The sequence below is a fragment of the Trematomus bernacchii genome, unplaced genomic scaffold (genome assembly GCF_902827165.1).
Source record: "Trematomus bernacchii unplaced genomic scaffold, fTreBer1.1, whole genome shotgun sequence".
Lineage (NCBI taxonomy): Eukaryota > Metazoa > Chordata > Actinopteri > Perciformes > Nototheniidae > Trematomus > Trematomus bernacchii.
The window spans coordinates 3,664,554-3,678,005 of record NW_022987708.1 but is presented as its reverse complement, the minus strand read 5'-3'; the positions used below and the strand labels follow the sequence as shown (position 1 = coordinate 3,678,005).

At 42.3% G+C, this 13,452-nt stretch overlaps 3 protein-coding genes across 3 annotated transcripts; 1 reads left to right on the top strand and 2 right to left on the bottom strand.

The window, feature by feature from the left end:
- Positions 1-371: 371 nt before the first annotated feature.
- On the bottom strand, positions 372-2,930 carry aatf (apoptosis antagonizing transcription factor). Its single transcript, XM_034140718.1, has one exon. The coding sequence runs from the start codon at positions 2,861-2,863 to the stop codon at positions 1,274-1,276; it is 1,590 nt and encodes a 529-aa protein (XP_033996609.1). The 5' UTR covers positions 2,864-2,930; the 3' UTR covers positions 372-1,273.
- A 710-nt stretch (positions 2,931-3,640) lies between these two features.
- Positions 3,641-7,825, top strand: magoh (mago homolog, exon junction complex subunit). Its single transcript, XM_034140717.1, has 5 exons — positions 3,641-3,850; positions 4,205-4,263; positions 6,091-6,201; positions 7,436-7,518; positions 7,609-7,825. The coding sequence occupies exons 1-5, from the start codon at positions 3,760-3,762 to the stop codon at positions 7,706-7,708; spliced, it is 444 nt and encodes a 147-aa protein (XP_033996608.1). The 5' UTR covers positions 3,641-3,759; the 3' UTR covers positions 7,709-7,825.
- A 207-nt stretch (positions 7,826-8,032) lies between these two features.
- On the bottom strand, positions 8,033-12,877 carry cpt2 (carnitine palmitoyltransferase 2). The gene is made up of 5 exons (XM_034140716.1): positions 12,569-12,877; positions 11,508-11,588; positions 11,009-11,115; positions 9,624-10,928; positions 8,033-9,096 (listed from the first exon to the last, which is right to left on the bottom strand). The coding sequence occupies exons 1-5, from the start codon at positions 12,754-12,756 to the stop codon at positions 8,768-8,770; spliced, it is 2,010 nt and encodes a 669-aa protein (XP_033996607.1). The 5' UTR covers positions 12,757-12,877; the 3' UTR covers positions 8,033-8,767.
- Between the last annotated feature and the right edge of the window lie 575 nt (positions 12,878-13,452).

Genomic DNA, 13,452 nt, shown 5'->3' with positions numbered 1-13,452 from the left:
GAGCATAGATAATGGAAAAGCTTCTTCTTCACTTGAGTTACATTTCTGGCAGTATTGTGATAAGAAAATGTAAGATCCTCATTGTGAGACTAAAATACAATAGCAGGAAACAGTTTAGTTAGTTACATATCTTTTTACGTGTCAACAATTAAGCAGGGGTCCCACTGGCCCGGGATGTAATGTCACATGTCTGCAGTGTCACAAAGCCATTCTCACTAAGCAGGTCTTCAGTGTGTAGGGGAGTCACACTGGAAAGTGAAATGTATAGTAAAGAAACTGATTTGAGTGTGACTTCATGGACTCTATTCTCTCACAATGCACAGGAGTGAAAATCCTCACAAATCCAAAAAAAACATTTACTTGGAAAATAATTTAGTAGTTTCTATGTGAAGTTTATTGGCAGTGACATTTGAAGACTGCAGTTGTATTGCACTAGTATGGTTTTATTCCATTGTTTAGATCTTTTGTATACTAACTAGTAAAACGGTACTATTAATAAGTATGAAGGATACAGTTTGTATGGATATGGGCCACAGAGTATACATTAGGGTAGTTCCCTATTCCAAACTATTTTTAGAGCATGAATAGTGAGACTTGTTGACGGAAGAAAAAATAACATTGGTTTTCCTTCAAATCAATTTGATAGTCTAGAGCAGTTATGATTAGTTTCACATTACATAGTATTCAGCTTACGCCCTTTCCAAAGCAACTTACTGACACTCAATACATGTATACCTGAGAAGTGTGGGGTTCATTATGTGGCCCGAGGACTCTTCGACTGCAGAGGGTGGGATCGAACTGCTGACCCCCTAAATGCAGATCAGTGCCCTAACCTGAGCTACAGCCACCCCATATCAGTTGTTCACGGAAAAGTATTCAACAACTATATACACTTTTTGGAATCTTGAATATGGAGACTTTCTTCTTTTCTGTTTTATATCTTGGGAATATCTTTGGGTTTTTACTGAGAAAAAATCCATTCAAGCTCATTTTCTTGGACTTGGACTCTGAGATGTGTGATGGACATTTTTTACGAGGCATTTTGATTTAGTGAAAACACTCGTGTATGACATTTTAATCAGAAATGTATCATTCGGCAAAAACACATACTGAAAACATTACTCAGTATAAAGGTTATACAACATGACACACATTTCCCAGGTTTCTTCTGACAACAGCCTGCCCAGTCTCTGTCCCAACACAAACAGCTGCTCAGCATCAGGCCAGGCTGTGGAAAAGGCACTTGTTACTGTTCCCATGATCACTTCCTGCACTATTCCCTGACAGCTGAGTTCTGCCCAAACAGACCCCGGTACAGCTCGCTGCGGGCCTCGTCGCTCACGGAGCTGTGGTCTACAGGAGCCATGAAGTTCATCAGCTTGCTGTGGATGTGGAACCGGACTTTGCGGCCCTTGCTGGCTTTGGTATCCACCTTCTTCTTGATCTTGCTGCGCAGCTTCTGGATGGCCAGCCACTGCCGGCCCATGGCCACCTGGTCGTTGGGGTCCGATGCGCTTGTCCTGCGCTCGATCAGCTCTCTCAGCAGCTGGTGGTAGAAATCATCATCGTCGAATACATCCTCGTCCAGATCCTTGAGATGCGTGTTGGCCTTCAGCTCCTGTTCCACCTCCTCTCCCTCTATGCAGACGGGCTCAGAGATGACATTAGACACCTCTTTTTTCCCCAGCACTTTGTACTCTGAGCGCCGGGTCTGCGTCCGCCGCACCAGCCTCTCGTTGTCCATCAGCACCTGCTCCACCTGGGTCAGGATGTTCCTGTCGAACGCCCCGAAGCCCTTGCTGCTTTTCCCGAGAGTCAGCCTGGTCTTGTCGTGCCACTTCTGCAGCGTGGCGTTGCGGTAAGGCTGGAAAGCGGCGAAGCGTTTAGCCATGAAGTCCGGGTACTCCGCCATCTCCAGCTTCCGTTTGGGCGCTACACCTCGTACCTCTTCCTCCTCATCGCTGTGTATCTCCTCGTCTTCGTCGACTGGCCCCACAGCGACGCTCCTGGTGTCGGCGCTCTGCCACAGCAGCTGGTCGTGGAGCTCCAGCAGGGATCTCTGGAGGGCTTTCAGAGCCTTGTGGGAGTTCTTCAGCTCCCCCGCCAGCTCCGCCCCGCCCCTCTTCTTGAACTCTGGGAAGGTCTGCGGCTGCGGGAGCTGGTTGGCGGTGATTACAGCTTTCTGCATTTTGATCCTGCCCTCCAGCAGTTGGTCCCACAGGGCCAGCTGCTCCTTCACAGCCTTGCCTTTCTCCACCTCCTCGTCCACTTTGTCTTGGGAAAACGTGCGGACCGTTCCATCGTCCTCACCTTCTTCATTATCCATCTCAGAGTCGTCGTCGTCTTCATCGCTGCCTTCTGACTCTTCGTCATCATCTTCATCTTCACTCACTCCCAGGTCATCCATGCCCTCTGTCAGCTTGTTGAAATCCACTCCTTGAGGAAGGGTCATCCCCTTTTTCTTAGACGCCAGTTTAGCATCACTGCCCACCTCCTCCTCTTCATCGTCATCTTCATCTTCTTCTAAATCATCTTCCTCCTCCTCTTCATCCCCCAAAGGATCATCTTCTTCTAGCCCTTCTATACTGCCCTCCTCCTCCTCTTCCTCACCAGATCCCCCAGTTTCTATCAGAAGCTGTTTACGGGACACTGTCTTCCCCACGTACCGTCTGTCGGTGTCTGACAGCAGGGTTGTGTTGCTCTTCCGCAGGGCACTGAGGCCGCCTCCATCTTCGTCTTCATCCTCGCTGAATCTTTCCGTAACTTTCGCGTTGGTCGCCTCGTCCCCGTCATCCTCCGGGTCTGCGAATTTAGGCAGAGGGTTCAACAAGTCCTCAAGCTCCTGAGAAAAGGAGCCCGCCATGGAGGAAGTTTACAACAACCACACGTGCACTGTACTAGGGAGAGTTTCAGGGTGAGCGGAGTGATGACGTTAGTAATATGCGACGAGCCTAAACCAAAGGGATTTGGTTCCCCTTGGTAAAGTTTCCAAGGCAAAACCTTTTTCCCCTTTTCATATAACAAACAACATACAATGTATTCATTATAAAGGGGATAGTATACAAACAGAACAATATCAATAGCCGGGTGTATAACACACTCGCTAAAATAGAATAAAAAATGTCTTAATAGCCGGTATATTCGTCAAATTATAAAGAACAAATGATGTGCAGAAAAAAAATGTTATCAGCTAATGTAGGGTTAGGGTAAGGGTTAAGCACAACCAAACTTCAGCAATAACAATTAACTGCTGAATTAAAGAATAAACTATATTTGAATACTAATTACTAAAAACTAAAGAAAACTATTCACACATACAGTATATTGAGTTGTATCGTTTTTTTACGCTGACACTATCTGACTGTGCAGGCTATAATAGATGGATGTGAAGTTTAGAGATAGTATCTTTTAAAATAGTTATCAATCGGAATGCAGATTCAAGGATGAAAATATTATTTCAATACGATGTAGCCTACATTTATTTCACCTTAATTGGACAATTTGAGTCCAAAAGTAAACTGGCTTTATACAAGCAAATGATAATTGGACTTATTGCCATTTTACAGGGGGAAATGTCTCGTTTGGAGGTTTTTAACTGTGTATAGAACTTCCTGTAAGGCAGAGTTCGGGGCACTAAGGTTTCATAAACCGGTGACTATCTACGCATGCGTACATGGGTAGCGAGGCTCCAGGTTGCGTTTGCTAGCTGAGTTTTGTTTCGTATGCTTCACCAGAAAGAGTGCTTTCTGGAGAGTAAAGATGTCAACAAGTGACTTTTATTTGAGATATTATGTTGGGCACAAGGGAAAGTTTGGACACGAGTTCCTGGAGTTTGAATTCAGACCCGACGGTAAGTTTATTTTGGCGGTAATGCAAATGTATTAGTCTTCCTGCCTCTGAGCTAACGTAGCTAGCCACTCGGTAATGGCTAACGTATGCTAGGCCGCAGTCCACTCTAAACCAGTTGCGAGCGGCAAATGAGTCCTTTGGTTCACACGGTTTTATAAATGATAGTAGTTCATGTCTAGACCAATTCATTATTGCAAACATAATTATTATAAAGACCGTAATATTTTAAGTAATATCAGCAGAGCGTTTAAGCGCCATGTGGCCTGCAGGGAATGGAAATGAACTCATGAGTTTTGTTGGGAGATGCTTTGTTTTACATTTCTACTGTAACGTAACATTTAACATTGTGTTTTAGGCAAACTGAGATACGCAAACAACAGCAACTACAAGAATGACGTCATGATCAGAAAAGAGGTAAGTTATGTCAATAAACGTAAATGTGGTCATGGTATAAAGGGTTAGGGATGCAAACTTGTCACCTTTCGGCGACATTCGCCGTTTTGAATCCAAAATAGGTCGTTTGTGTGATTCATGTAGATCTGCAATACAAATATTTTTGGGGTATGGGGGGGGGGGTCTGGGACCCGGAGTAATCTGCGGCCGCGAGCTGTTATGTGCCATGATGACACGCATGGTGTAATTTTTTTAATATATTATAATGAAGCGCGAGCTGTGTGCTCGAGTCTTCCTGCCTGTCGGCTCTGCTCATCGGCTCTGCTCATCGAATGTATAATAAGGCTCTGCTGCTCCGGGATGATGGTCTAGCTTCAGCAGCTACATTACCTACGTTAATATTCGTTAATATTAACTGTGTGGTCCGGAGTCACTGTGGCACAGACTGGACCGCTGGTGAACAGCTGTTAGAACGGGCCGTTCAGGTGTTCAGAGCAGAGCTCCCTGTCGGAGCGACAGAGCGTGATGTGCACTGAAAAGTCTTTCTGTCGCAATATTATTTAAGGAATCGTTGAGCTAGCTAACTAGCATACAATGTCACTATCTGCTAACGTTAGCTTTAGCCTTCGTTTTCAAATAGTTTTTTTCATAGGCTATAAACAAAGGTGGTATAAGTATATATCTTGTACTTGAGTAAAAGTAGAAGTACTCAGATCTTGTACTTGAGCAAAAGTAGAAGTACCAGAGTATAGGAATACTCTGTTACAGTGAAAGTCCTGCATTCAAAATGTTCCTCAAGTAAAAGTAGAAAAGTATTATCATCAAAATATAGTTAAAGTAGCGACAGTAAAAGTAGTCATTCTGCAGATTGGTCCATTTCAGAATAATATATATGATATGTTTTATAATGATTGATCATGAAAGTGTTCTCAAAGCTGGTAAAGGTGCAGCTAGTTTGAATGACTTTGTATACTGCAGGGTAGCTTGTGGATTTACTCCAGCTGGAACTAAAGTCTGATTTAACACTTGATTATATTTCACATCATTCATCCACATCTGTAAAGTAACTAAAGGTATTAAATACATGTAGTGGAGTAAAAGTACACCATGTACCTCTGAACTGTAGTGGAGTAGAAAAACAAAGTAGCAAAACATTGAAATACTTAAATAAAGTACAAGTATCTCAAAATTGTACCCAAGTATAGTACTTGTTGAGTTTATGAACTTAGTTACTTTACACCACTGCTATACAGATAGAAAGACTAAGCCTTGCACAGAGGCATGAAAATACATTTTTCAAAATGCTCAACAGTGCTGCCAAAATTATAAACTGACTGCTACACAATTCAAATAAATGCTTTTATACATTTCTATTAGATGTGACTCCTTGGCGTTTCTGTTATTATTAACTGCTTTAGTTGTTCTGACTGCTAAAATCCTCTGTTATTCCTCATTTTAAAGCCGATATTCCGTGGGGTCGGGGGGCTCGGATCCTTGTCACCTTTTTCATACCTGATGAGTTTGCATCCCTGGCAGGTGTACATACACGACCTCTCTAGGCTTTCGCCCAAATTATGATCCCTCCCCCTTGGTTCAGCTGAAGGAAGTTGAAACATCCATACATTTGTCATATGTGGGCAATAACATGTCATTCAGTGCTTTTTAATAATGATCAGGTGAGCAGATAGATAGTCATTATTTCTCTGCCAAACACTGTACAAACCAAATAAATGTTGATATCAAGATCGGTTTGCAGGATGTTTCCATATATATTTTCACATCATTTGTGTCTTACGAATGATTGGCCACAGCTCCACACATTAACTAACGTTTTCTCTGCACCCCCAGGCTTACGTACACAAGAGTGTGATGGAGGAGCTGAAGAGGATCATCGATGACAGTGAGATCACTAAGGAAGATGATGCTCTGTGGCCGCCCCCTGACAGAGTCGGCAGACAGGTTTGTGGCTCAATTCCCCATCAGTGACCATCATAATTCATTTACATGTTTTTTTGTAATGTATTTTTATTTAGTTAAGAAGGTACTATGCACATTAAAGGTGGGATAGGTAAGTTTGAGAAACCAGCTCGAGTGCGCTAGAATTTGAAAATCCACAACCGGAGAAAATCTGCCACTTCCTTACAGAGCCCCTCCTCCAACACACACGAACGCGCACATGACCAATGAGGGCACGAGATAAGTTTGTGCACAGATGGAAGGCTGACAGGCAGGTAGGCCATCCAGTTACTTTAGCCGGGCCGGCTAAAATGATTGGTCGTGCTTTTTACAGTACTACGGCTTCCACAGATGAAATTTTTTTTATGCATTTTGTGTCAAAGCACTTAAGATATTCATTGCTATCGGGATGTTGAGAGCATTCCATGGAATATAACAAAAAGTGTATCTCGAGCCGGTTTCTCAAACTTACCTACCCCACCTTTAATTAACATGAGCACTTGCGTCCATCATGTAAATGTGTCAGATTTAGCCAAAAAGGCTCATTTTCGTCTGCAGTCCCTGGCACGTGGCATTAAAAGAAAGCATACAAGAGCACATAGGCCCGATTAAAAGCACATTTGTAAAAACCCATAAACACACAAATACACACATAAGCAAAAATAAAAGCTTATAACAACAGACAATTGGAAAAACTAGTAACGCCCCTACTCGAGTTCATGTTTGATTGTCCAGTAACCACTGTGTTACAGATTCAGAGAAATAATGGTGTTTACCCATGCTGTTAGCTCCAGTTTTGTTACTTTTTGTTAGTTCTGATTTCTTCAGTTTTACAGGGCCTTCCTGAAGCCTTGTAACCCTCTGGGTTTTGCACAGCATTCTTAGAAAAGTGTTATTTTTATAGAAAAAAGTTATACGACATTTAGGAAATAAGGCTACACATAAGAACAAAAAACATGCCTTTCTATGCTACAGGTTTTAAGACCAAAAACCTTTGATAGCAAAGTTAATTGACAATTAACATAATTCCAAAGTGTGTTTTAAGAGTGGTTATAACTGGCTATTAATTAAGAAGGGTATAGCATTTTACTACCATGCTTTGAGCACACCAATATTTGATCGTGCACATGGATACAGACAAGTCACAGATTTTAATATAATCACTGACACCGTAGTGAATTTGACCAAAAACGTATTTAAAGCCTTAGCACTAACTTGCTTGTCCTTATTTTCTCAGGAACTGGAGATCGTCATTGGTGACGAACACATTTCATTCACAACTTCCAAAATTGGCTCCTTGATTGACGTCAACCAGTCAAAGTGAGTACTGAATGCAGGAGTTGTGAGATGGAGGCTGTTGATTTTTCAGTGACACCGGGCTTTAACCTTTTCTCTTGGCGCTGTGTTCAGGGACCCTGAAGGCCTCCGTGTGTTCTACTACCTGGTGCAGGATCTGAAATGTCTCGTCTTCAGTCTCATCGGCCTACACTTCAAGATCAAGCCTATCTAAATGTGGATTTTGCACGTTTTAATTTCTTTAGCTAATGTTTCTGTTGTTGTACTACCGCATTTGTACATTTGCTTTTGGTGGAACTGTTTTTTATTTTAAATAAAGGTGGAAAAAGAATGTTGTGTCTGAGCTCTTTGTTATATTTCATTGCATGCGTCCCCAGCTGGTATAAAGGCTTTGTCTGAACATTTAAAGGGGCTCTATTGTGCTCAGTTTCAGTGTGGGAGAGAATCTCTGGAGGGAACACAGAGATTTGAGCCTTTTGCACACCATAACATGCACAGAAAGCTATAGAACACAATACAGGGAAGGGAGAAGCCCATAAAGCATGATGCCTCTTTAATGTCTTATTATAGAAATACAGCTATTCTGCAAGGTAAGATGTCCTTGCAACCAAAAAAACACTGAAAAAAAAGCAGGTGTCATTAAATTAAGTTTAATTTCCAAAAACATTCCAACACATCAGTAAAGCTATCAACAAACATGGATGATTTAAGTAGAAGTTATTACAATGACAATCTGCAATTGTCTGATATTCACATAATGATAAGGCACAGAAAATGTCTCCATGCTCAATTGGAAGTTCTACTTCTGAAAAGCCCTACTGCATAAATAACATGACCGGCACTCTCAATGGTGTCTTCTGTTACTGTAAGTGACACTAGAACAAAAAACCAACATTTAGCACGATGCTACAGTACGCTGCTGTCAGAATGGACAATAAACAGACAGGTCATATGAAGCCAGTGCTTTGAATCAGTGAAAGTGGAAAGCTAGCAAATTCCATGTTTCAAATGATTTTCATGTTCGTTGATGTAGTCGTTATATACTAAATGTTATGTCACAAGTTGTTCACTTGTTTTATATCTACAGTAATATTAACACCCAAAGTCCCAACAAATATTCCCATACTTTTAATTCCTAGTATATTTAAGCACTATTATTCTTCTCGTTTTTTTGTGGTGTATACAATATAATTGTAATCTCACTCTGCATGTTTTGTGCTGAGAATATAACAGCACTGTCACCAATAAAATATATATATTTTACACTTGTTTCTTAGCCGAGTGCCTTTCCCTCCAGAACAGTGAAAATGTCCTCTAAGGACTTGTGGACACACTGCAGGAAATCGTGCACATTGCGATCCGGGTAGCTGGACACGTTGCAGCCGATCCAGTCGTCATGGACACCGTATCCAACGCCGAAGCCGTCGGGCACCACAGGGGCGAAGCCGCCGAGGTTCACCGCGGGGCTGGTGAGGGTGGAGGTGGACAGGATGTTGTGGTTGATGGCGGTGTAGGCGGGGTCAGAGTACAGGCTGTGCAGGGCCTGACTCTGGGAGTTAGCCAGGTACTTCATCGCAAACAGGTGGCGGTCGAAGCCTTGGCCTGGAGAGAGGAAGAGGAGGAGAGGTTAGTGCATCAGATCAGAGGATGAGTGTTTCTTTTCTAACTCTTTGGGGTCATTTTTGTGTCTTTTTGCTTTTTCTTAGGTCATTGTGTGTCTCTGCATGTTTATTATTTATTTAATTATTATTATTTATTTGTCCCTTTTATTGTCTTTTTAGTTTTTTTGTGTCTCTTTTGGTTGTTTTGTGTGTTTTACGGTCTTTTGTCTTGTTTTTAAAATCTATCTTATTACTTTTTAATTCTCTTGTTTTTTTTAATCTATTTTAAGTTGTTTTGCATATCTTGTAGTAATGTTGTGTTGGGCCCCTAGGCACTGGCCAGGAAACCCAACAGGGCAGGTGTTCTGTGTGCCCAGCTGGCCCATGCTTACAGTGTGAGTTTAATGAGTTCAAATCATTGAGGGCATGTTTTTAGAAACATGTCGTAAATGTCTGCAGTACTTAAACATCTGAATATGTAATGCTTTAAATCTATTATGTTTCAGATATTATGTTGAAATGTCTCACCCATTGCTGCCTCTCTGGTGAGCTGCCCGTGATATTTGGAGCATTCGCTCAGCAGACCCTGGAGCTGTTCCACACTATGTTGCCCTGGCTCGCAGACAAAGGCATGTGCACATCGCTGCGTGTGCACGGAGGCCGGTCGGATGGTCTCTGTGCGGCCATGCCTGAAGGCCGCGGTGCTGCAGGACTCGTATGTGGCCACGGTCTTTCCATACTGCCTCAGGAAACCCATCTGGAAGGCCAGCTGAGCTATAGCATCCGGACTCAGCTTGCTCTTCTTCAGCTGCTGCTTGCCGCCTTTCTTGAACTCCAAGGCGTCGATGGTGAGTTTGGATACGGCTGAGTCGAAGTTCTCCTTGGCTTTTTGGATGCCGGTCTCCACCTCGCTGTCCAGGTTGAACTGCAGTCTGCGCACCGCGGAGGAAGAGTCCACCGCAGCAGCAGCGGAGCCCGGGTGGACCAGCGGCTTCTCCGTGGTGTCTTTGAAGATCTCATTCTGAAAGCGGAGCACGGCTACACCGTCGCCCCAGGAGTGCTCAAAATTGATGGCCGCCTGTCCGTCTTTGGTGAGGATGATGCTGAAGGACTTGTCGTACCAGCGGTTGCAGCCGTCTCCGTGCAGCATGTTGTGGGAGATGTGGATGTGGTCTTTCATGCTCTCATCGTCCAGGCTGAGACAGAAAAGGGCGCTGTCGACGACCCGTAAATCCTCCGCGTTTCCAGCAGCTACCAGTTTGTTCCTCAGCCCGGCCCACACATCCCTGTTCTCACTGGTCAAGACCCCCAGAGGTAAAGCCGCAGTTGGCGCTGAGTCGGACAGAATGTACGTCAAGTGGGACTGGATCTCTGCAGGCTCCACCAGATTCCCATCCTTGTCCACAACGTCAAACACATACATGTTGCCATTCCTCATTACCAGCAGATGTCGCGCCTTCTCATCCGTGAAGAGCTCATCTCTGCCAGTCTTTGGGATACGAGAGGAGTTGAAGAGGCGGAAGTACTGAGACATGTCCAGAGGGTAAGCGTTCACCATGTAGGCTCCGTACCAGGACAGGGAGGAGGGCACCCAGCGGATGAACCTTTTGAAGCTGTCCGTGTCGCTCTTTGCCGGGTTGAGGTGGAAAATCTCTGGCTCCAGAATCCCGGCCCGCAGCGTCTTCATGAAGCGCACCGCCGAACACACCATGTTGGTGGAACGCACGAGCTGATCATTGTACTCCGTCTTAGGGTCGGGGTTGAAGGACATGAAGGGGTTGAAGTTGAGCACCACGGAATCCCGAGCAGAGAGGTACATGTCGGACCACGGCCCTGAGAGAAAACCAGATTCATTACTGACTGAATGTTTTTGAGATGGTCATTTTCAGGGTGCTGAAGATCACATTATTCACCTGAGATGTAGCTGGTGTGCTTATTTTTTTTGTCCTGCGCGACCAGCTCCTCGTGCAGCTGTTTCCCAACACCGCTTTGGAAATCTTGGGTGAGTTTCTCTGTTGTTCTAAAGAAACACAATTAGGATTGTTGCAGGTTAGATCAGGTAGTGAGTATTAGAAGCACTCAAAGGCAAAAGACTCACTTCACCATCAGCTGCCGAATCCTTCAAAACTGAGCAATTCAGCATTAATATATTATAAATACTAGTACACCACTGTATATATGTAATGTATATATATTGTAGTACAATGTGAACATTTTTACTTGAACCTTTAATGTTTGTATAATTATTTAAAAAAAAATGTATTTGACATTCTTGTTTTAATATCAAATGGTGCAACTTTGACAAAACCCCATTTCCCACATGATAAATAAATAAAGTATTCTAAAGATTATTGACTTGTACGTTTTAAATAATTTAAATATAAAGATTTGATTATCTTTCTTAAATCTCACCTGAACTGGTCCTCATCCAGCAGGGGCTTCTGGGCAGCTAAATACCTCCTGACAGTATCCTCCAGCTTTGGTATGGGTAGCCTGAACAATTGAACAGAAAACATGTGATCAAGGGGGAAATAAAGCCTCTCAATTTGATGTATTTAATAATAAAAAATAACATAGAAACACGTTCAGGTGAACATTGCAGCAGATATATACCAGATTAAGTGATATCAATACAGTTTGATACAAATACAAAGGCAGAGCCTAAAATGAGACCAATAATACAACTAATACAATTATTTAAAAGTAAACAGAAGCACATACACTTAAAACATATTTAGTCAGAGATTTCAGGGGTGAACAAAGTTCTATACATTACAAAAACTTTGTACTTTAACTTAACTTTAGTATAAGTGAATTAAGAAAATATTTACAATCAAGAAAAAACATTAAAAACGTTGGATGTGATTAAAAAACATTTCTTGGCTTGTGTATTAAAAATAAATTACATATCGAATCATGAAATTATGAATCATATGTTTAAGAGCACTTTTAACTGGATTATCATAATGAAAATAAAACGTTTAATTGTGTAGGATGTGTCACAATGAAAACAAATATATATAATTGTTTTGATATTCTTTCACAAAAGGTACAAGTGATATGAATATCTGTAATATAGTGCATATAAGCATTATAAGCAGTATATTATGTCCACATTTTGGAAGGTGCCTTGTTTGGAATACATCAGGGTAAAATCAAGCCCATTATCCAGTTCATATTCTCACATTAATAATAATAAACCAACCTTTCTTCTACAGTCCAGTAAGTCTTTATGTCAGTGTATGTCATGTCGCTGCCCCCTGGTGGTCATCGACCATAAATCAAGTGTGCACTTTCACCTACATCCATCTAAAAGCTGAATGGGTCACCTTCTTTATTTTAGAACCGCTTGCTACATGCCCCTGTCTGTTCCGAAGTAGTTTAACTTCATTTAAATCCAAAGGTTGTGTCGAATAAAAGCTATTCTCCAGTTAATTTAACAAAATGTGCCTGTCCAATTTGACACTGCTTACCTGGGTAAACTCTTCTGGTAGTGCATCGATGGAACGACACTCTGGTTCAGGTACTCGCCTGAAGCTGCTGCCTTTTTGCTGCTGTAGTTTCGCTTATTGATTCCCAGAGAAGCAGCACCTCTCAAATGAATAAGGCTTCCTGGTTTCCTCAGTGAGGCAACGCACTGCTTTGGTAGCAGACTAGCCATGGTGCTAAGTAGCAAGCTGAATAACTATAGTATATCGACGTAAAGCACACAGGTTAAAGCTAATGGGCAAAACCAGAGAGTGGAGAGTGTCACTACCCGATCCGCCTCCCTACCCGATCCGCATTGCGAGATGACAACTACATACGGCAACTCAAATAGGACAGTTGACACAGTGGCGTTTGGCAAAGCAGAAAAAGAAAAAAAAGAAAAAAAGAAAATATTAATCTGAACGAGAGAGATGAGTTATTGTTATTACAACGTGACTTCACTATTATTTAACAACTCCTTTTATTGGGTTAAGTACATTGTCAGAATAAGTGAGAAATGGATTTAACTTCGGTTAGACAGCTATCATACTGAATACATATTGACTGTGAATGTATGCAATATCCAATATGTATGGCATTCATAATTTATATCTAATTACATTAACTGTGAATGTCCTTAATTTTATTTGAAATAAAATAACATAAAATATGTTTGTATAGATATTTGAGACGTTTATGACTCTCGCATGCACAATGCAAATCGGGCAGCCGTCTAGACGTCAGATGTCCTATTTGAGTTGCCGTATGGAGTTGTCCAATATGGCGGACCATCTCGCACATGCGCAATGCGGATCGGGAAGTGACAGGTGTCGATGGGAATTATGGCTCTTTGAAGGGAGCCAGATCTTATGGCTCCCATTTTTCACAA

Bases quoted from the DNA above. Each gene is read 5' to 3' on its own strand.
- magoh (XM_034140717.1), top strand. From the start codon at position 3,760: ATGTCAACAAGTGACTTTTATTTGAGATATTATGTTGGGCACAAGGGA. The intron at 6,202-7,435 runs GTTTGTGGCTCA...TTATTTTCTCAG, and splicing joins CTGACAGAGTCGGCAGACAG to GAACTGGAGATCGTCATTGG. The intron at 7,519-7,608 runs GTGAGTACTGAA...CGCTGTGTTCAG, and splicing joins ATTGACGTCAACCAGTCAAA to GGACCCTGAAGGCCTCCGTG.
- aatf (XM_034140718.1), bottom strand. From the start codon at position 2,863: ATGGCGGGCTCCTTTTCTCAGGAGCTTGAGGACTTGTTGAACCCTCTG.
- cpt2 (XM_034140716.1), bottom strand. From the start codon at position 12,756: ATGGCTAGTCTGCTACCAAAGCAGTGCGTTGCCTCACTGAGGAAACCA. The intron at 11,589-12,568 runs GTAAGCAGTGTC...TCAATTGTTCAG, and splicing joins TACCAGAAGAGTTTACCCAG to GCTACCCATACCAAAGCTGG. The intron at 9,097-9,623 runs GTGAGACATTTC...TCCTCTCTCCAG, and splicing joins CACCAGAGAGGCAGCAATGG to GCCAAGGCTTCGACCGCCAC.